The sequence below is a fragment of the Aythya ferina genome (assembly GCF_964211825.1).
Source record: "Aythya ferina genome assembly, chromosome: 5".
NCBI lineage: Eukaryota > Metazoa > Chordata > Aves > Anseriformes > Anatidae > Aythya > Aythya ferina.
Window position 1 is genome coordinate 17,436,256 of NC_140301.1, and position 23,484 is coordinate 17,459,739.

General features: G+C 35.5%; 1 protein-coding gene across 5 annotated transcripts in view; it reads left to right on the top strand.

The window, feature by feature from the left end:
• The window catches only part of SHANK2 (SH3 and multiple ankyrin repeat domains 2), a 347,944-nt gene that overhangs the window by 62,543 nt on the left and 261,917 nt on the right, over positions 1-23,484 (top strand). For all 5 annotated transcript variants that reach the window (XM_084522208.1, XM_084522207.1, XM_084522209.1 and 2 more), the window contains one exon: positions 17,016-17,082. In XM_084522208.1, the coding sequence (XP_084378334.1) occupies positions 17,016-17,082 (67 nt within the window). The remainder of the gene's footprint in view (positions 1-17,015; positions 17,083-23,484) is intronic.

Consider the following 23,484-nt stretch of genomic DNA (forward strand, 5'->3'; position numbering starts at 1 on the left):
ATCAATGTTGAGTACAGCTGATATCACCCCCACCTGAAAGTCTGTCTGTGGCTGTCAACTGTAACAGATTTTGCTGATAGGATGTACTACACAATAAAAGAATATGGGATACCAGAGATTTTTCTGTATTTTTCTTCTTGTTTATTTGTTTCTATTTCCCCCTAATAAGTATTAACACGTCTGTGAACTATTCTGTCATCCCTGTTGTAAGTTCTGCTGTTGCCTCCACAGTCATTCCTACCTTTTGACAGGGCTTGCCAAAACATGATTGCCATCAACATACAGTAGATCGAGTTACAGTTTGCATAAACTGTCTAATGATGTGATAAACTATAACTGCCATGCCATTTATAAGCTACCTTTAAACTTTCCAGTGGTTTTAGCTTTTTATTTATTTATTTATTACAGTTGTTCTTTTCATGTTAGTATTTCTATGTTATTACTGAAAACATAGACAGAAGCTTAGTTCTTGGTTTTGTGGTAGCTGCAAAGGGATGGAATGGAAAATTGACAAAATGTTCTTTTAGAAAATTTGAGATATCCTACCAACATCCATAACTTCTTGGTTTTCCATGCAGTTTGAGTTCACAGATTAATGTAAAATAATTTCTACCTATCTGGCAACTATTAATCCAGTAACTCAGAATAATCAGTTTTGCAGTGTTTACAAGCCATTGATATTGTACTGTGCGAGTTCAAGTGAACATACACCTTGTTTATCATGTTTTTTCTGTTAGTGACCAGAAGCTTTGTATGAATAATTCATATATTTTCATATGGGCTATAAAGCACTTCCATGCCTAGAATGAACAGAGGTAATAATTAGTGTTTTTCAAGCATATGTGTTCAAATATGCAGAAGAACTATTCAGAGGTTGCATTTAGTGACACCCAGGGTTGTACCTGAGGGTGATTTCTCTCTCAGATGTACTCTGTTATTGACCATTGCTGTCCCAAATCAACATGGTCTGTAACTGAGCTAGTATATAGACAGCAGGAGGAACAGCCTTCTTCTAGTGCCATGGCAGGTAGGATTGTTCCTTTCAGTATGTTGGCTGTACATCTATTTCAATTGCTCATATTTTTGCCAGATTTGAATCATTTGAAATGAAAATTTCCATGCCTTATATCTGAGGCTGCATTGTTCAGAAAAACAAAATGATTCAGCTGTTTCAGAGTATGGGTGAGGGAAAACATGTGTTGTTTTGCTCATACTGAAAACTCTGTTGACCCACCTCTCCTCGCCCCATCTCCCCTGTTGTGTTATGTTGTTTTGTTTTGTTTTCTTTAATTGCCCTGCATGCTGTCACTGATCTCCATGTTAATAATACAACAGTGTAAAATGGTTTGCAGTCTGACTCAAATATAGGGGCTCCAGAACTAGACTGTGTATTTGGAAGCTGGCTAGGGGAATACAGACAGGCAGAATTGGGCATGGGTAAGCAAACAAGGAACTTGAGAGCTTGACCTTGCAGATGGGTGGAAAAGTGCAAGACTGCCTGAGACCAAGGCTGGGAGTCAGTGAAAGAGAGAACAGAGTAAGAGCGAAATAGATAAGGGTCTTTGGGAGAATTTTCTTCATCAAGGGCAGAAGAGAAAGAAAATCAGATCAGGGGAAACTGGGACTGACTGTATGAAATCAAGCCTGAGCTGGGAAGATGGGGAGGATGGGGATGTCACAAAGTGGAAAGGCATGCAGTGCTCCCAGCCCTGCTAAGGGTCAGAAAAAAATCACCTTTTTTATCCAGCATATTGCTGTAGTGGCTTCCCAAAGCGCAGTTTTGATTTAGTTTATCATTTTGAATTTTTTTAGTCATCTTTTTTGATAGAATTTATAGATAAAGAAGATAATAGGAGATATTCCCAGGTATTTTTTGTCTCTGACACTTTTGAAAGGGTGAAACTCTAAAGGAAATTTTACAACTGAAAATCTCTGTCTAGTGCCTCAAAAAGGCTTCTTACAAATATAAAGAAATATTTTCTCTCTTGATGTTAAAATACATAACTGTTGTGTTAGTAGAATATAGCAATTGGATAAGGACATCTTTTTTTGCTAAGTATTTCTTTTCATCCTAATTCCTGTCCTAAAACACCCTTGCAAACAATGCATTATTGAATATTATGTGTTATTGGCAAAAAAGATATCTCTGCTTATGATACATTCTGGTATGAGTCAGACTTCAAGCTTTTGTCCTGATTTCAGTCAAATCTTTGAATTTTTTCTTACTCATTTTGGTTGTTTTATTTATTTATTTTTCGTGTTTGACCACTGCTTATGTTGATCAGTTACATTCTGTTTTGCAGTACAGAAATAGCAGGTAAAAGACTGTCATGGAAGAGTACGCATTCTAATTTACACTTACTTGTTATTTGTAATATTTAAATATTGATGGAAAGGTTTAAGGACTTGACATGGTTAAAAAAAACAAAGCATTTAACATTTTTAAGTCTACAGAAGTGACCATACAAGAAAAAAAAGTTTTTTTTTCCTTTGAAAATAAATGTGTATGTATAGATGTGTGCATACACACCATTATTTTCATAAGAGGAGATTATTAAAAAAAAAAAAAAAAAAAAGAGGTCTCATGGTGATATACTGAGATGCAAACAATGATTAGTTATGACATGTTTTCTCATCACTTACCTTGAAGTGCTATTTATAGAGGAACACATGTTCTCATTTGAGAAAAAGGCTTTTTGGGAATCCCATACATCACCTCCAGCATATTTATGCCTTTGTTGTGCTGATATGGTATCTGTTAGAGAATTAAGGGAAATGTTGCCAAATGAAAGTATTCCTGAGAATAGCTGGGATACAAGTTGTTGTTCCAAGCAACACTTCCAAGAGAAAATGGCAAGTTAGAGGTGACCTCAAGTGCCAGTAGGTTTCCTGCTATTGTCAATTTTGAAGCATTGACAAACTGTTAGGCAGACGCTTCTTAGCAGCACACAAAATACAATTACCAAGGATCGATTTTTGGTTCATTATACAGTTGGTGACAACAAAGAGGTATGTGATACTGCAGCTGGGAACTTGGGGCAGCTATGATGCTTCTGCCCCCTACTTCTGAAGATACTGCAGCTACTTTTGAAAACTGGGACACAAAGAAACTAAAATATGTGATTATCTTTTATTGAGAAAGACAAAATATTGCCACACTTGGAGATGCTAAAAAGACCACAGAATGTGTCTTTTTGGGAGGGAGAAAAAAAAAAAAAAAGTCAGTTGTTGCTGCATAGTTATGTGGCTGCAGACTTCTGGAGGAGTGTCTGTGATTTGTATTGTGCTCTGTGTAAAGGATCCCAGACCTCTTATCTTTCCCTTTGAGCTTTCTCTCCCCACTCAGACAGTCCAGCTGAAATGCCTCAGGTGTCCTCCCTCACAGCAGTGTTTCACTGGGAAACAGCATGTCCCTGAGGTAGCTAGGAGCCGATCTATTTTTTTTTTTTTTTTTTTTTTTTTTTTTTTTTCCCCTACCAAGTGGATAAACTTCAAAAAGCTGAGAAGCAGCTGAAACTAGGTTATAAAGAGGAAATAAAGCAAACTAAATTGTAAGGGTCACTACCTGTTGTTGCTGCAAGCAAGTGAGGCTGGTGTGCAGTGCAGTTGCAATGAGCTGTCAGGAGGGAGGTTGCAAGAGGCAACGAAGATCTGTATAACTATAATTTAATTATAGGATTTTGATAGCAAGTTTAAATATTGCTCCTATTATTTTATTCATACTGTATCCCAGAACGGAAGGCAACAAGGGTAAGTTCTTAACTAGTCCGATCATAACTGAATAGTCGCACATAGCTTGTCTTATCCTTGTAAAATGTCAGCTGTGGCAACTCTGCATGTTTTTTCTGTAACTATAAAGAGCACAGTAAATCTTGTCATTGGAAATACTTTGATTATTTTGTCTATAAGTGGCTGTTTTTGTTCTTTTATTGGTATAAAGCAGATTTTTTTCTCCAAGTAAAAACAACGACAAATCTCCCTAACCCACCATTAGTCCTAAGGCTAGGATGAACAAGATTAATATAAAATATCCATTTATTTGAATTACATCGTTGCCAGGATTTTACGTGACTTGAAATGGAAATGATAGGAACTGTATGAACATCCAGAGAGTGACAAATAGCTAGTGTTTTTTTGTTTTGTTTTGTTTTGTTTTTTCCTTCCTTCAGTGCTCCTACAGAAAAGTGTATTATAGCAGGCTCTGCTCCAGATTTAACTGTGGGAAAAATGAGAGATGTGGTTCTTTTATGATGTCTTGATGCTGGGACCAATATATGAGGTATAAAGAAGGATAAATTGTATGGGAAATCTGTTTCACAAACTATAGATAAGCATGCTTGCACTAACCTACTACATTTAAACTTTTCTTACTGCTGTTACATGGTGTTATTTTGAGATGTTAATACTATTCAGTTTCTCTATTAAATACCTAGTACATTATTAGATTTTGTGTGCCACTATAATCTGTATGTAAAAGCCCTAGTGACGCTGATTGAATTAGTTGATGCTAATGAACTAGATATTTCAGAGAAATTTCTCTACCTCTTGAGCTGAGGCTACTTCTGCCAGGATGCCCAGCAGTGTCCTGCTGTTCTCTGTGTGCTTGTATCTGAGTGGATTGTCACAACTTAGCTTGCATTTCAGGTCAATGATGATCTTTTTGTTTTGTACCCACTCAGCTGAGCACAGCTCTTGACTGGGATCACGGGCACATCAGGCCTGCAAATACCGATTAATGATTATGATTGATGGGCAGGTAATGTGCTGGCGTGATCTCTTGCTTTTGCAGGAATATACAGGCTATTCAGCGTTAATTTCTGGTAATATCTGAGTGAGTCCTTGTTGCTTATAAAAAGGAAGGGTCTGTACCTTTAGGACAGACCATGCATCTTGTTGCACTGCCAGTTTGAAGAGGGTGCTTGTGACGAACTGTTGGCATACGCTGCAGTCCCATGTCCATTCCCATCAGCACTGACTTTTACTAGGCTACTGTTTCCAGAGGTTTTGTTCTGGATAACCCATTGAGTTTGGAATGAATCCACCAAATGTATTAGATAAGATAATCATTGTATTTTATTAGCTTGGTGCGTTTTGTCCTAAGGGCTTTCAAAAGGCATTTTTGTCCATTTGGGGTAGCAGTTTAAATTGCACTGTGTTATTAAAGAGTGCTGTTTGCAGAACTGAATCTCATAAGCAGTTTTCACTGTGAAATAGTTATCAGTATCTCTTGCCTACCCTGAGTAGGAAGACATTTTTTTTTCTGAAAGTATTTTGGGCAGTAACCACTAATTTTGCCTTCTCTATGAGGCAGGCCTGCGTTCAGAGGTGAAAGCTTGCACCCTACAGCAGGGCACACCTGTCCACACTTCAGCTGCATTTTTTGCATAACCCAATGTTGACTGTGATTTCAAGGAAAGCAAAATCCACTACACAGCATACTTTCTCAGTCTTTTTCTAAAAAGCTTCTGCAGAAGAAGATTGCATTTCATGGCTTTCTGATTTAATATATTATTGGGGAGAAGAAAAAAAAAGAAAATTAAGTCAATTTTATTACTGTCTGTGACTTATCTAATTCATCTGATGCTGCAACCTGGCTTTATCTGCTTTTAATAAATACTTCTTTGGAACTGCTGCTCACCCATGTAGCAGTAATGGGGATTATGCAATAACTAGCTTCTGATGGCTCTTTCCAGCCTGAGCTAGATTTTCATGTGGAATGAGTCTGTAATTGTAAACGTGTGTATCGTACTGTCTGCTTTTTCCTTCTTATATTAATTATTGAAACACAAGCTTAGAAAAGTGCATCTTCCTTGAGAACAACTTGCTGGATAGCTTTTTAGCAGAGAAGCAGAAAAAAGACATATTTTTTTCTACTCCTAGTATAGAAATAAACATTAAATTTCCTAATATGTGTAGTGACCGAGGAGGAGGCTTACCACAATCTGTATAAAGTAGGGTAACCTAAAAATATTAGTTATTTCTCATCTAAGGAAATAGAAGGGAATAAAAGAGTGATGTGAAGCAGGGAAGTTGTGCCTGGGATGAATTCACCAGCACATTTGTTTTTGCTGCCTGACATGTTTCATGGTAACTTTAGTTGACTTGCCCGTTCCTGGCAAGCTAGTTCTTGCATAACACGGGATCCTTTTGTCATAGGAGTTAAGTTTGCATTTCAAAGCTGAGAGAGTGAGATAATTTAGAAGTGATTTGCTTGCTTGTTGTGAGGAAAGGACTTATATTTTTTATCTTGCTGTCCATGCAAGCTTAGCTTAATCTGAGGGTATTCGGGCATGGCTTATTTATGAGTAAGAGCAGTTAAGTTTTAAGAAAATGGCTGTGTATCTTCATGAAAGGACAGCGTACAGTAAAATACACATTCTACTTTTTAAATCATATTAAGGTTACTTGAAAATGAGCTTGGCTGCCTAAAGGCACTTTAGACGTCCAGCCGGTATAGAGCCCTAGCTAAGATAGCACCGCAGGAGAAAGAAAGACCAAAGGAAGGTTGGTTAGTGTAATAGCCTTCTTTTAATTTTGACTTGAATTCACTGTGCTTGTCAACTCTGGCAGTGTTTCATGGCTCATGATAATTCACGAGTGAATTACCGAAGACCCAGAGGGACTGTAAAATCTGCAAGCAAACCCAGAACTTTAGCAATGAAAATGTACTGAGAATGTTATGCTTGCAGTGTACGTTTTTGATAATACTCACTTTAGTACATATGTATTTGGATGCCCATTGTTGTATAACTGAATGTTTGATTGTTTTTTAAATTTCAGTTACACAAAAATCTTTATGGTAAAATCCTAGTTCCTTGAAGTTGTTAATACTCTCATTTCCCTGGCATGGAATTGTATTCCTCACATTTTGCTCAAGATTTTTGCTCAAACCCATGCTACCAATTCTTTCTATATGATCTTCTCCATTTAATATAATTAAATTAAATTAGCATTACTTGATTTTAGCACCGTACAATTATTTTAAGTTATATGAAATTGCACACTGCATTGCAACAAATAACTGCAAAATCTTTATCTACTGATAGATAATTCTTGCAATTTGCTGTAGCTGAAAACAAGATGCTTTCTCTTCTAAAAACAAACAAACAAACAAACAAACAAAAAAACAAACACACTTTCTAAGAATTTTAGGAAGTAAAAGCACTGCTCAGGAAGCTGTGGTTGTAATCTTTATTGCATTCCCTTAGTGAGCTTCAGGACATCTTTGCATTCCCTACAGTACTGATGCTGCAAAAGTCTTTTTGTTATTGCCCAGTGGGATGCTGAGCTTGTTCCACCTGTTGTGGGACACTTTCCGTGAAGCTTAGGTTCCAAGACTATTAAAAAAAAATAAAATGCTTAGATCTTAATGTAGCGATACTTTACAGTTTTAAAGTCTTGTCTTTGATTAATATTAACAGAGTCAGGTCACCAGGTGGCTCTCGCCCAGGCTGCTACATAGAGAGCTTTGAGGGCGTATGTAAAGGACTGCACCCAGCACAGCAGAACTTCATGCTGCTGTGCTATGGAAAGCACAATGCTGTGACCTTAATACTGAGGCGATGTGATCATGGCAAATCCTTGCTTAAACAGTGGTAAAATGATCAAGGGAATGATGAAGAGCCTCAAAGAAATATTGGCCCTTTCCCATAATTTATATTTTCAGCTGCTAAAACTAGTTGTTAAGCAAATGCAAGGTATCTATTTTAAGATACTGCATGTCAATATCTGACTACAGATGGCTCCATGAATCATAGTTGGAAGAAGGAAAATGTTAGACACTAAGATATTGTTGCTAAGAGATTTTTGTACACAGTATGCTAACATGTGCTGGCAAATTTGGGAACAGTAGCAGCAGCATGCTTTTGGAGAAAAAAATTTCAGTGGTGAAGAAACTGTCTTCAAAGGACTATTTAAAGGATAGTAACATTATTGTGCTTTGTTGTATCAAGAGCTGATGAAGATGAAATTGTCTTTCAAGCAGATAATATACAGAAAACATCCAAAAGGTAAAGCTAATCCTGCTATCCAATGAAATAGAAAGCAGAAGCTAGAAGGAAAAAAAAAATAATACTGTACTTTGGGGCTTAAATTAAGCAAATTTCAAGAAAATTGAAGGTGACTGTTGCTGATACTTTGCCATCTACTGGACAAGAGATATACTAATATACAAAGTTAGTTCCTTTCAAAATGGAAATTATTGGTCTTGTATTACATTATATAATTACAACAGTTAAGAATTATTTTCTGTCCAGGAAAAAAGCATGTATGAAAATGCTGAGTACAATTTTTTATTTATATTCTTTAATGACATTACTATAGAGTAATTTTAGAAAAAACTGCCAGCTTTTTATTGTCCTGGCAGAGATGTAGGCTATTCCTGCACTTAATATAAATCTTTACTGACTACTATTTAACGAAAATAATATTAAATTTTTCTGCTTTGCTTATTCTATATGTATCTTACACATCTTATTTCAACGAGTTTTACTGAAACTTGAAAACAGTGTTATATCTGAAATAAAATTTCAAATTCCAATATTTTAAAACTTTCTCAATTCGAGTAAAACCTTTTACAACTCACATAGTCTCAGAAAAATATTATTACCTTATCTATACAAAATATTACACAATTATAAAATTCTCAAAGTAGTAATGTACTTCTGACATATTTCTAATTATATTTATTATATCTCAACTTCAAAACTGATTACTTTTAATAAAAAGTTTTGGAGTGGAAATGAAAAAAATATGTCTCCATAGTGTAAGCATATATATCTTTTTGAGGTTCTGTTTCTTATCATCCATTTTATATGTATTCAAGAGAGCTATTAGAAAAATAACGTGATATAGTGATATTAATAGTATATTAATAAAGTATTTGGTTTTATTGTATAACAAGATGAATTAAAAAAATAAGTTTTATTTTAAAATATTATAGCCTCAAACTCAAGAATCAACTGTAATCTATATTACTGCAAAATGTAGGATGCTGCTTTGTCCTTTGCTTTTGGGATGTAAATTGCAGAATTCATGATTATTCAGCATTTGTATTTGAGACTATATGGTTATTGTAACTGCACAGAATTTTCCAGCTGGTTCAGAAAATACAATTTTTGCTTTATTGGAATTCCTAATGTCTTCTTTAATTGAAAATAACTAAAACTGTTATATTTTGCTAAGATATTACATGAAAATCTGCTTCCAAAGGAGAATTAGTTTTAAATATGTTTTTATATTTATATAATTTATTATTCAATTATTTTTAAAAGCTCTTTGAAATTGGGCAAGAAACCAGTAATGCTTGATAAGTACGTTTTTCTCCCACACCTATGTAAAAGAAATTCAGAACGCAGATTGCTTCATGCTTTTCCAAACCAAACTCCATCTGTACCACTGAAGAGAGTTTTAAAATCTACATGCTGCTCATATGTGAGAGTAACTAACGCATATCAATTTAAGATTTTTTTCTGAGTCTGCAGTGGGTACTATACGATTTTTGTGTCACTGTTTATCAGGAATGTAACCTCATTGTGCTATGTGCAGCCTGGACATACACACTCATACATGAGAGGAAGGGCATCACACTTAACCTAAATTTAACTTTCTAACGTCCTTGTGGATGAATACTGCATACTTGATAGTGCAAAGTGGCAGATTTCAAAGTGGCTTTAGACTCTGAAAAGCCTTTACCTCTTAGTTTTATTGGGAAGGGCTTTTCTTTCAGGTGGACATGATAGAAATACATTGAACTACATTGCTTTTTCATTGCTCCACGGTAAGCACCGTTATATTTTCATATCAAATTAAAAAGATGTCTGTGTCCAAAGATTACAATTATAACAGAATGGTTCAGAGGTCATCATGCTGTTGGGTTATTACACCTTATTTGATATTTTAACTGCTGAGCGAGTTGTTGGCTTTTTTTTTTTTATTTTTTTTTTCAATCTGGTAGTTTATGCTCATTAAAAATTATAAAATTTCTGATATTTTTAATGTTAATAAATCATGTCACAATTAAGACACGTGGAAGAGCTATCCAGGCAGCCTCTTTGTTAAGGAAGTGACCCCAACTGTTCCTTCCTTGTGATAATTTCTCATCCGTCTTCATTGGTTGTGAATCCTATTGCATAATGATGATGGCTGTCTGAATGGAGTTTCTTCTTCTATTTTCACCATACTGTAGTGCTTTGTAGTATATTAAATAAATTATAATTTTATAAGTCTATAACTTGAGTGGAAAACAATTTCTGGAGAATCTTATAGTCACTCTCCATAAGGTTCTATCAGGGTGCAGGGTTCTATCATCTTTTTCTTCCAGTTCTTCCTAGGCATACAAACAACGCAGTGTATATAAGACTCAGAGAAGTTGTATCTGTTTCCTCTGCTTGCCTGAGAATGAGTAAAGTCACTTTTTGTCCTGGGATAAAGCTGTCTCCTTTAATGTATAGTACCATACCTGAGCTCATTGCTATTTCAAGCTTGCTTGAAAGACCATCATTTTGCAAGCACTGCTGGATAGCAGAGACAATGCAAGGGTGAAACATCAGCCCTGAAGGGAAGAATAATGAAATGTACTTTCATCAGAAAAGTGAAATTGTCTGGAAAAAAAGAGAAGGGGGAGAAAAAGCAGGTAGGGTGTGCTGGCTGTTTCATCGTGAACTGCTTATTGTGAATTGCAGCTGCAGCCCAAACAGCTTCCTCCGTTCTCCATTTAGGCAGAGCATTTTAAAGCTTTATGTCTTGCCTGGTCTGAAATTTAAGCATGTGCAGAAGGAAGTTCAGCAGCCTTGATTGACAGTGAAACATTAATGAACCATGAGATACAGTCCTTATTTCCATGTAGAAATTTTGTCAAAGTTCATTGGCTGGGCTTAAGAGGGGACAACTTCAGTTTCTCTTTTAGTTTCCTTTTTTTTTTTTTTTTTATTGTGGGGAGCAGTTTGTTCCAAACAGTAATAATGTGATTTAATCACGGCAGTTGCCTTTCAGGGACTAACCTCTAAAATCGTATTTGCTAAGAGGCTACAACGATCTTATACTAATTTAATATAATCTCTACCTGTGATACATTTCAAGAGCAGAAAAAATCAATTGTGAAAGGTTGGTGACAGGTAAAGTGTATATGTAATTTCCAGTTTCCCGAAAGGAACAAAAACACTGCATTAATCACAATTCCAAAAATCTAAATGCTTAATCTAAATGCTTGAGGGTATGTAATTGATATATTGACAACTGCACTTACAAGGCTGAAAAGGGAAACTTCTGTTAGACAGTACTGCTACTTCTATCTAGTCCAGTGTCTGAAAACATTTATGAATCTTTCTCCTGTCAATGGGAGAATCTGTCACTGGGCATCTGTCAGTCTCCAATGTATACATGAAGTAGTCTTATTTGCCTTCATTTCCCAAGATTTCTTTGGGGAAAATGAGTCAAGAAAGCAGAATTAACCATATGCCTTGAATCTTTAATCTTGACTTCTGAAAGCCAACCTTAAAACTGCCTGTCTCCAGAGGGAATGTTCCTCGCTGTAAATACCAGAAAACCAGAAGATGAGAATAATGCTGTGCCAGGAGTTGTCCAACAGTTAGTCTTGTGCTCCTTGTCCAGTTGCGTGGTCCTTGTGTGGAGCAGCAGTTGCAGAGTGCCCTTGTCCTCTGCCTGGTCCCCTAGCCCAGCCTAAGCATTGCAGATACTTCATTCATTCAAGTTTCTGCTTCACTGAGCTGCCACTTAGTTACCATCCATAGCAACTAGCCACGTGTGGATTAAAATCATCCCCATCTTCACTAAATTGGTGACAGAGCATCTGGGATTGCCTGGCATGACGAACAGTAAGCCACTGTAACCGGTTGGGTTTGAAAAGAAACATCTGTTTGTGAGACAGAGAGACGATGGGGTACTGTAACAAGCTTTGCTTCTCCCAAGGCAAAGCAAATATCAGTGTAAACACACAGCTGCTGGTCACGCTCTGCTCTGCATACCCTGACAGTAACAGCCGACTCTCAGCTCCGCTTGGCTGCCTTGCCCAGGGGGTCACAAACTCCATGGCCTGGTGCTTCACAGCCATCTGAGTGCAACTCTGCTATGACCTGTTTCAGTGACTCCATTAACATTTTGTTAGGGTGACATTATGAAGACAGGGCATCGTGGAAGTAGATGATACTGCCATTCTATCTGCATGGGTTTGCCCTACTTTATTTTGTTGTGAGTTACCTCCTACTCAGATAGGTCTTGAGGCTTACTGTTAGTTTCTGCTCACTTCCCTGTTGTAAGTGTATGTACTTATTCAGGTTAGCCGTGTATGTAATCAAATGTAGTTAGTAAATAATTAGGTGTCTATATCAACATTCTTACTGTGGTAGGTTAAACTTGGAAGGCAGGGAGCTGATAAATGGTTCACTTTGGTTACTGTCTTTCATATAAGATTGCCTCTAATCATGATATGAAAACCAAGAGAGTTTCTGTTATATCTGTTGTACAGCTGAGTATGTGGCAGAGATCCCAACCAAATGTCAGTGCAGCAGATACAAGATCCTACTTTGGATCTGAAAGCACTGCACTTGAACTACTTAGTTGTGCTTTTCAACTGGACTTTGATTGACACCATGCTGGGATGCTGCAGGTGCAGTCTTTCTGAGTCTAGAGCCAATGCAAAGTAAATATACACTTTAAAAATAGGGCAAAAAATACAGATTTTAGTGAAAATTGTAGATGAGTGACTTTTTGAGAAAATGCAGTAACCAGGCTTTATCAAGTTTTGCAGGATAATTTTACTGAGGACATGAACCTGAAATATCGTAAGACTGCTGTATATGCTGTTTTTAAAAAGCTGCAATTTTTGAAGCTTCAGCATAACTGAACCTGTAGATAGCCTCTAGTTATAAAGTGCTAGCTCCAGACTTTCATGGTAATATTTCATGTCTGGAAACATGCATGTGATGCATTTTGATGACTACAATCCAATTCCCACTGGAATTGTAAGAAACTTTCTCAGTAGTTGTGCTGCTTGTGCTTCCTTTTCACTGCTGAGAAGTTTTGTGACCCTCAAAAAGCAAACAAAACCTTCTTCCCTGCCATTTCTTGCCAAGTAGAAATCTAGCACTTGACTGCAGAACATCCTTGCAAGCAAAATAAGACTATCTGAAAACGTCAGTTATCAAGGATGTAGAATATCAAACTCCATTATTTTTCATAAAGTTACATTACTATTTTTGTTTTAAAGTACAACACAATTCAGTACCATTTCAGATTCTCAATTACTTTTCACTCTAGTTTTTGTCTTCATCAAAGGAAGGTATTGCACCACTTTAATTTGGATTCAGTTTGAACTGGTTGAAGCCGCCCTTTGCTTTAATCTTGCAAAGACCATTCTCTTGTCCTAATGAATTCACATTAGCAGGCTTGTGAACCAAACTAGAACTTTGGTTCAAGACAAATTTTGGTAGGAAAGAGGTGTTGACTGCTGTGTTTTATAGTTTGCAACTGTAAAAATTGAATGAATATAACTTTGTATCTTTCAGATTTTTCACTGACGTCACTTTCTCCCACACTCTTTACCCATCAAATTCAAGTGAAGTACATTGACATTATGCCAAGAAATATTTGTACTTTTTTACTTTTTCTTGCTTTCTTTAGATCTTAACATACTTGCCTTCATTTTTGCTGTTAGAATTTTACATCGTGTTTTTACTGAATTGAAAGAAATTGAATTGAAAGAGATGATACCTAGAGCTTGCTGAATCTACTGCTTGATTCAGAAACAATTCTCTGTCAAGCTGTCTGTCAGCTATCTGGTACTATCTTTTTTTTTTCAAGCAATAAAATGTGATTATCACTTGAACTGCATGTTTATACTTGAGTTTTAAAATCTTCTCTGTATCAAAAATTCTTTCATTTGAGTAACATGGCGGCTGTCTAGCAAGCTGCCTGTCACTGCTGAATTCCCTGCTTGAATTTTGCATGCTGATGAAAGGTACTATTGCTTGCTTAAAATGTAAAGACATGTGTACACAAATGTTGCTTTTATGTGGCAGGCTGCAGAATGTGAGGTTAAACGGGTGTTGTTGAACAACTTTATTGTTACTTACACAGTGCCATTGGCCAAGGAGAATCATGAGTTACACTTTAGAAGCTGGGCAGTGAAGGCTGGGGGCCAGATTCTGATACATTATCCATGCTGAGAAGCAGATTTTTTTTCATGAGTAGTTCCTGGAATAAAGGTGTTCTGACTAATGGTTAAAGTAGTAATTTTCAGATGGATAATTATTGCTATTGGTGATGAGGTGGCAATGCTCCACCATATCAATCTAACTCTGTCTGACCTCCCTGATCTTTGTAGATATTATGCCATACAGAAATCTTATGATACCTCTGAGTCAACTGCAGTCTTGAAACAGAAGTGGGATTGATTAGAACCAGCATTATTGATTCACACTAATGCATTTTGCTTGCAAGACTCCATCATTAGATGTAACACAACTGAGAAGTGCCCAAAGCAAAACATTTTCTTGCTTTTTATATTGTAATCAGAAAATAATTACATGATTATCACTGGTAAGTGTAGTGGTATCGTATGTGGGTCAATTATTTAAAAGACGAAAATTATTATATTACACATGCTTCACTCATAGCTGTCTACTGAAGATTATTTTAAAACAAACATATGCCTATTACGTATAACTGCTAGGAACTGTTTAAATATGGAATAGAGTTTGTGCTGTCATATATGCCCTTGAAATGAGAAACAAACTTAATTGTTATATTTACCTGTTATGTTGGATAGAATTTTGTAACAAAATAAAAAACTCACAGAGAAAAACATCAGAACCTGAAAGTAGTAATATAAAAAGGCGGGGGGGGTGAGGGGTGGGGGGGACAGACACCTTGGATTCAGGACATAAAAATGATAAATGCTATGTTCAACTGCTACCAAATAAAGCTTAAAAAAAAAAAAAAAGGAAAGTCATTCTAATACTGTATTATTCTTAAAACATGGTAATTTTTTGAAGGCTTGCTTGTACTTTACTAGCGAGTAGACTTTACAGTCTGAACTAAATCAGCCTGTCTCTCCTTAGACCAGCTTCTGATTGCTTAGGACCAAGAGATAAATCAGAGATTACTCCACTGTATTTGAAAACATTTATTTGGATCTGTGTCCTTTTGCAAAGATTTCTAGGACTGCATACAGAAAGGTTTCATGTGAAATGGCTTGAGTCATAAGGACTCCCATACAATGGGAGTTTCAGATCTAAATAAATGTTTTAAAACAAGCTCACCAGAAAGACTGTAAAGTGGAGAATAACATAATAATCTGACTGTCATCAATCCCCATCTATTTTTATTTATAAGTTTTGCAGTGAGTTCACTTTTCTAAGAGAGTTACCCATTCCTGCAGCTAATAGTCCTTGTAGGACTGCATTTTAATGAGACCTGTTCCAACACTGCAGTAGGATATATATAAATTCACTCTGAGGTCTGCAGAAGATGCACTAATGGCACAATGAGGCATAGTGTAAATAGTCAGCAAAGAAAATATGAGGAAGTATTTTTATTTTAAATGAAATAGATGTACTGAACAGGACCAAGTCTACCATTTAAAGCAGATTTGGAAACTCTTACATACATAATAGTCAATATTTTCTGTCTGTATCCTGTTGCTTGTATATAGTCTTCATTTTTGAGGACTTTGAAATTATTTTGTTTCAGTTAATAGTAAATAGAATTGGCCCTTCAAAGAAATTTGCTGCAGTGAGAGCAAAAATAAACTTGATAAACAAAATAAAACTTGATAAACAAAAATATTACTGATGTTAACTGTACCTCATACACCTCCCTAAGAACATTTCTTCCTTTTTATTATTCTTCATCCCTGAGATTTGTGGAGTGGTTCAGATGAGCAGATAATCTTTCATGGTAATGAGTTCAGAATTTTCATGAGATTTTCTATCATTTCTCATGATTGACAGTAGCCCTATATCCAGGTGAGTCCTTAAATAAGGTGTTTTTTTTTCTTTTTTTTTTTTCCTTTTTTTTTTTTTTTTTCTTCATTTGTTTTTGGTTTTGCCTGAACCCTGTTTATGCAGAAGCTCAGTGAGAAAGGTGAGCCCGGTTTATCCCTATTACCAACATTAGGAACGCCACAGTGAGACTGGGTGGAAAGAAAGTTGCAAAATGGATGCAGAAAAATGAACTGTTGAATATTCAGGGAAAAATAGGAGAAGGAGGAGAAAAAAGGAGGAGACAGAAAGAGTATAAGCAAATCACCTTCCTCATACCCACTAGAGATGTTTCTCTTTTTGAGTTCATTTAGATGAGAACTTGGAATAGACAGTTACACATCTGTTTTTGGCAGTCAGGAAATACATGAAAAATAAAATGATTATTTTAGATGTACAGTTATTAAAATACTTTAAAATCTATGTGTAGACTTTTGCAGTTTCTCCTTTGCAGTCATCTTTGCTGTCTTGGTGATACCTGTCTACTTGTAGTTTTTGGTATTTCCTTCCTGATTATCCCATGTACATTGCACTGCAGCTGCTGTTTCATTGTTCAGGTAAGGAGCAAGGTAGAAGTAATTAAAGGAAAAAAAATATCTTAAACATATCAGAGCCTGCCATTGTACAATTCTCCACGCATCAGTATAGTGCTGAGAGTGCTGGAAATGTTGTATTTAATGTTCACTGTTGATTTTGACTGCCACCACATGAAAGTCTCCACAGCTGTTCTAGTGGTCACCTGAGACATCCATGAGAACAGCAGCCTTAGCAAATGGGTAACTGGGGGACTTGTCGTGCTGCTTTTGGTAGGTTGTGATATAATTTCTTAGCATTGCTTCAGAAATGTATTGCGTACAGTAGTAGCGGAATGGAAGTGGAAATGTCCAAGAAACAAACAATTACTCCATTCTGCAAAATGAAAATATATGTGTGTTGTTTGTAAATAATGTAACGTACATATTTTTATACTTAACTTATGACAATATATTAATTGTAGCTATTTTTGCAATCCTTCAGGTGGCTATAATAGCGGGAAATTTTGAGCTTGCTGAATATATCAAGAACCACAGGGAAGCTGATATTGGTAAGCAAAATATTTGCAAATGCTGGAAATGTTATACGTTTTAAAACCAAGATTTTATAAAGAATTTAAATGTCATTCAGTGTGTGATATGATTACGGGGCTAGCAACAGTATTGTTTCAGGGAGATTTTAAAAGTAACTTTTCCTTAAAAATAATGCAGGCAGGAGAAAAAGATTAAATGTTTTCAAAATATGCTCTGGAAAAAAAAAAAAAAGTAATTTTGAGGTAAATTTGAAATAATGCATGTCATAGGTGTTTCATGAGTATGAATTAGCCAGTTTCTGACAGATTAAATACATGTGTCCATATGAAGCAGAGCTAAATGGGCTCCTGCAAGCTGTTTTGAACTTTTGCATCGTCCCAGAGAAGCTCTTAAGTACAAATAATTGGTCAGAAGAAGATTAAGATGCTTCTCTGGAATTGAAAACATACATGGCAGAAATTATCTATAAAATCTGTTCCCCTCAGTGAGACTGGATTAAATCTAGAGCAGTTCCAAATGACAGGCATTAATGTCTATTAACAACAACAACAACAACAAATCCTTAAGTTTATTTAAAGAACTTTTTACAGAGTGTATTTTGCCATTAAAACAAAAATTTCAATAAAGCAATTTCTAACCCAGTTTAATTAAAATGAATTTAAATCCTTTAACTGAAGTCAAATAAAACTCTATAGGAACATCTTGAAGTTGCTCTAAAAAAAGGCATTTATTGTGAAGTAGGAGGGTCTGTATAGTTGTCTGTACCAATTTAACTCAATGATGTATGTCTGAGACTTGATAGTGTTTAATTTATGTGGAAAACTAGGTCAGCTCACATACAACATGGGGCTGTAAAGATCTGTTCTAGATTAAGGTCTCTCTTCTCTTTCCCTGCCTTGTTCCACATGCTCTGCAGGGATATAGTTTAAAATTTGGCACAATAATGTGAATTCTAGTAGCATCGTGATACTTTTAATTCTTTCCAGTATACTTTGAGAGAACTGAGGAAATTGCATAAAAGTTTTGTGTAGAAGTTATGTTTCTGCAATTCACAGTGAGTTTGTAAGATTTTTACCTGACATAGTGGGATAGTTCCTTTCCATATAAGACATCTTCCTTCTGTATTTATAAATAGTCTGATGTAAACAGTTAACTTAGAAATGAACCAGCTATTCCTAATATGGTAAGAATCTTCTTGTTTATATTTACATATGGCTAATGATTTTAAAAACTTTTTGATGATCTTGAAATGAAAGGAGAAGATTGCTTAGATTCAAATGGTCCTCATTATTTCTGCTGTGCTAGTTCTTGGTTCTTTGGCTTGCCTGTACAGCCAGTGCAGAAAAAGTGCTGCAAGTAGACAATGCAAAGTATTGCGTTTTGTTTTTCTAAATGAATTTTTTTTCTTAAAAATAGTTATGTACAAGGAAAAAAAAAAAGTCTAGTGAAGGAATGACTTGCTGGTGTTAACTATGTGTACACTTTTGGCATAGATAACTCTAAAATGTAAGTAACGCTCACAGTACACTTATTGACTGTAGCCTCTAAATTGGATTACATGAAGCCATATTGACATTGAAGTCATTGCTTCTCTGACTGTTCAGTTCTTCACTGCTTTTCCTTCCCCCTGACGGGTGCCATTTCCAAGTTTTATTGATGTATGAGAGAAATTGGAATGTAGTTAAAAAGTAGATGGATGAGAATTAGTTCAGGAAAGAAATGTTAACCACATGGATGTTGCTTTAGGCAGAATTGAATGCATCAAAATATCTATTTCTTGAATGTTTCCCAAACTAAAAATAAATGAATCACAGAACAATATCCTGAGCAGAAAACCTGATAGCTAGCATGATGAAGAATGTGCAAAACAATGTTCAGCACTTAAACCTCAAAAACTTGATGTTTACGTACCTTACTTGTCTGGTTATCTGCTATATTCCTGTAGTTTTGGATGTATTCCAACATACAACTTTTGATTAATGCACCTTCTTAGATCACAGAGGCAACAGAGTGGCAAGAAATAGCCAAGAGCTAAAGAAGTATCCTAAACTTCCATCTTTTATTAAATGCACTTTCAGAAAGTGTATTTTTGGTTAGGTTAATTTTTATATTAAATGAGTTTATAAAGCCTCATTGTTATTTTAGACCTATTTAATAATCAATAAGCTACAACTTTGGGAAATTCTTGGAATATATACAACTTTGTGTGTGTCCCTTTTCCTATGGAAGTTTTAGATGGTAGATGATGTGGTGTTCAATCATTTAATACTAAGATTGTTGATGATATTTGTGATTATTCACAAAAGCATTTGTTGGCAGAGGGGTTGGTGATGTATTGGAAAGAACGTCCACATTGCTCTTGGAAGATTTCTGACCTAATATTTTGACTTTTAGTGATTGTCATACAGTATCTTTAACAATAAATACTTTTAAAATGGAAGCCTATTATGCAACAAATTAATAGAAATAGCAATAATATTTTTTTTTTCAGAATGAACCTATCTGATTTCCTAAGTGTGTCATCTTGAGAATGGGAAAATTTTAACTGCCTAGAGTAGCTGGAAACTGGACCTAACTTAGTAGTTTCAAGAACAGTTATTTTTTCATCTGTTGACAGAAACAAATTTCTACATTTCTCAAACTGAAGTATCTGAAATTTAGAAAATAATATTTGCTAGAAATCTCTAATCTTACACAGTGAGGAACTACATTATCAATGTCCATCTGTTTTGACATGCGCTAATTAACATTATTCTTAGATAATTTTGTTGTCCCAAGCTATTGCAGTAGGAAGTCACTTGTACTTTCAATGCAGAAGGTATTATGTGGGTGTCTTCCAGTTTGTCAGTAGTCACAAAGCTGTTTCGAGTGTTGTTGCCAAAACTGCAATTATAAGGATCTAACAGCAGTAATGTAATGCTTATGATTCATGGTCCTGTGCCATGCATCGCCATGAATGAGCTGCTTTGTTCAGTGGCAGAGATCATAGCTCAGCCTTTCCACAGGAGGAGGAGACTGCTGCCTATGCAGTAATGGGATGAGGCTGCAGCGTGCCAGCAGCAGGAGCACTACATCTCAATGCACTAGTCCACAAGAGCTCTACATAAATACATTTGCATGCTTAAGTGCTGGGTCTATCACTCATTATCTATTCCACCTTTGTCTGACAATTATATTTCATTGGCTTTTAGAGTAGGATACTATTTTAAGCCATACACAAAGTCTAGGATTGTTCAGCCTCAAGAAGAGGCTGAACTGCGTGTCTTAAAGGGAGACTTTTTTTTTTCCTCTTTTCTTTTTCCCCTCTCTTTTTCCTGGCCTGGATCTGTGCCAAATTGTAGTGCTAAGCCTGTCCTCATTGTTGAAGATGATAGAGAAGCAGCTCAAGTGAAAAATGACCAGGGTATCCTCTAGCAGTAGAAAATATTAATTTACAGCAGAACTACTAAATCTTTGCTCCTCTAAAAATTCAAAAATCTCAGATACAAATCATTTTGTACAGAGATTGCCCTTCCTTTTTATTTAATTATGAAGCACTTCTATTAGACAAATATGTCGAAATTATGAACAAACAAATATAAAATAAGCTTTTCTGTTTATATAATAATCATAAGACTTGACTCTATACTGTAAAAAGAAGAAAATGTAATGATATCTATTAAAAGTCATAAAAGGCAAAAATGATGACCCATGTTACTAAAGTAATGTGACATCTGACTGAAAGAGGGGGATGCTCTAAGGTGTGTAATGGCTGTTTGTATCACTTAGATCTTGCCAGATTAAAGCATCGACCGAGGGCCAATATGAGCATATACTTTTAGTTAGAGAGACGAATTATGTCCATTTTCGTTTTATAGAAGCAAATGAAATAATGGTTTTATCCAGAACAGGGTATGGATGTGCCATTGGCAACCTGATTTATCCAAGGAATATCCAGTAAATCTGGGGAGAGGACATTTTGCCGGGAAAGTTTTCAGCTACATAAAATTTTGCTATAGAGACCATTCAGTTGGCTAAGCTGTGGGTGTTTAAAGACAGATAAAGTTATTCAGGGTTTCAAAACTATCAGGAGAGGTCAGAGCTGGTAGACATACACTGAGACAGCTTTAAGCACCACCACTGTTGTTGAAGAGCATGTGCCACGATTGTTTTCCCTCCATCCTTCCCTCCCTTCACCCCTCCTCCCTCTCTCCATCATTCCTTCAGTCTGGAGAAAGCCTGATGTCCATCACATTCTTGCCATGGGTGGGTGCAGCCATGGTACCAACATGAAATCTGTTAGCTATTCTGTCCTATTAAAAAAACCTGACCTTTTCCTCAGAATGCTCAACATTGTGTGGGTTCTCTCACACATGCTCTCTCTTCTATCAGCAAGTTGTTTCTTTCTTACCTTGCGGCTCTTCCCACCATCAGCTGCCACTTAATCTTTACATTAGGTATCTGGGTGAGCAGTCTGTTGAAACTGTGGCATGAAAACTATTCAGCGCAGATAACTGTTTTTGACTTGGTGCTGCAATTTTGAGAAACAAATGGAGAAAAAAGCCTTGCAAACAATTCCTGTAGCTTAGTACAGTAATGGACACCTTGCTGTCGTTAATAGGGAATGTTTACATCAGTCTTGTTTGATGGAGATGGTGCTGATTTGCAAGACCAAAACATATATAAAAAGAAAGGTTTTCAAAGAGAGGGAAAAGGGATATCAGTAAGAGATTTAAAAATAGATACAGATTTAATTGTATTTATTTCTTTTATGAAGTTCTAAACATCAATGGATCCCTTTGTTGTTTTTTGACAGACATGCCAAAGTTGAATGTAAATTGTCCTATCATTTTTTAAATTAATCCTATTTGAAACAAATGAAAATAGTATTTTTCATAAAGCAAGAAAACCTATTACCATAAGGTACTTAGAAACTTGCTTTACAAGCAGTGTGAAATACTTAGTATGGCTTCTCAGATTATTTCAATTAATCAAGCCCCTAAATTAGTTATGTAAGGAATAATAACAATGTCAAAGCAGCTTATTCTAATCATCACTTATTATGAAAGTCTTGGAAACCCAGAAGTATCTTGGAGCAAAGTGACTATTCTTTGCTGCACCCAGGAAGACACGACATACACTCCTCATGTACTGCATGGCAGTACCACACCATTGAAAAAAAATAATGTCCCTTTTTAAACTTCCTTTTTTTAAAAAAATTATTTCACCTATTTACAGTACATTTATAATTTATTTAACTTCATGCATTTATTTATTGTAAACTAAGAGAAAGTAATGGATTAAAAGATGTGATGAATAGAAAAGTTAATCCCTGATTGTTTTCATCCAGCCTGCAGCTGTCTGTGAGTAAATGAGCACAGCAGATTTAGGAAGCATTTGCTATACAGAATTTACTATGGCTTCTATAGGATGGAGGTACAAAAACCAATCATATATGTAATATTGAAGCTTTCATTAGGTACAGATATGCAGATATTAAGTATGTTGCAAGCTGATAATCCTTTGACTTGGATAGCCTATTTTTAATGTCTTTTGCCTTGGTTCTTTGTGATGAGATGAATTTTCAGATGGATTAAATGACATGGGTTGTTCTTCTTCAAGTGAACAAGGTTTGTTTTATACTGTACATCTTGTCCTTCAGCAGCGCTGATGCTAGAAGCAATAGGATTCTTTTGCTTTATTTTTGTTTGCTTTTTGCTTTTGAAAAATGAAACACATTGAGCTGGTGTGTGAGTTTTGGTAGTTGATTAGCAGACTAACTAATACTTGGATACTGTTGCTAGGTTTCAAGTCAGAGTTCCTGTATTCCTCTATAATTATGCAGAGATATGTGTATGTGATGGTTTGCCTGTGCTTTTGCATGGATTTTCTTTTTTTTTTTTTTTTTTTTTTTTTTTTTTGCAAGTCTGCTAATATAAAGGCTTTTCCTTTAAAATATACATATTCCACACAGGGCAATTGCTTTTATATCAAACATTTTTCATGAGTAAAATATGACTAAAAATATTTATTTTTATTGGAATTTCGAAGAAACATGCATTTTATTGTAGAATGAGCAAAACGTGTCTTTTAAAAGACAAGGATACTAGTGGGTTTGTGGTAAAACTGCTTTTCTAACCCATTTTCTTTAATTAGATCAGAATGATTGAGGTCAGCATTCTTGGCTTATTAATTAATTTATTTCAGCTGCAAGTGTGTTTTTTATTATTATTTGTTTTTATTTATTTTTATTTTTATTAAATGCTATCCAGACCAATGAATATTCTGCTTGTTTACTTATTTATTTTGGTTTTGGGAACCTTTGCGTAATTTTGATTTCCATAAATCAAATGTCTTCAGAATACTTCTCAAGTTAGGAGAAATCATACTGAGAAAGATAAAAGCAGAAACAAGAAAAGGCAGTAAATCAAAAGACTTAA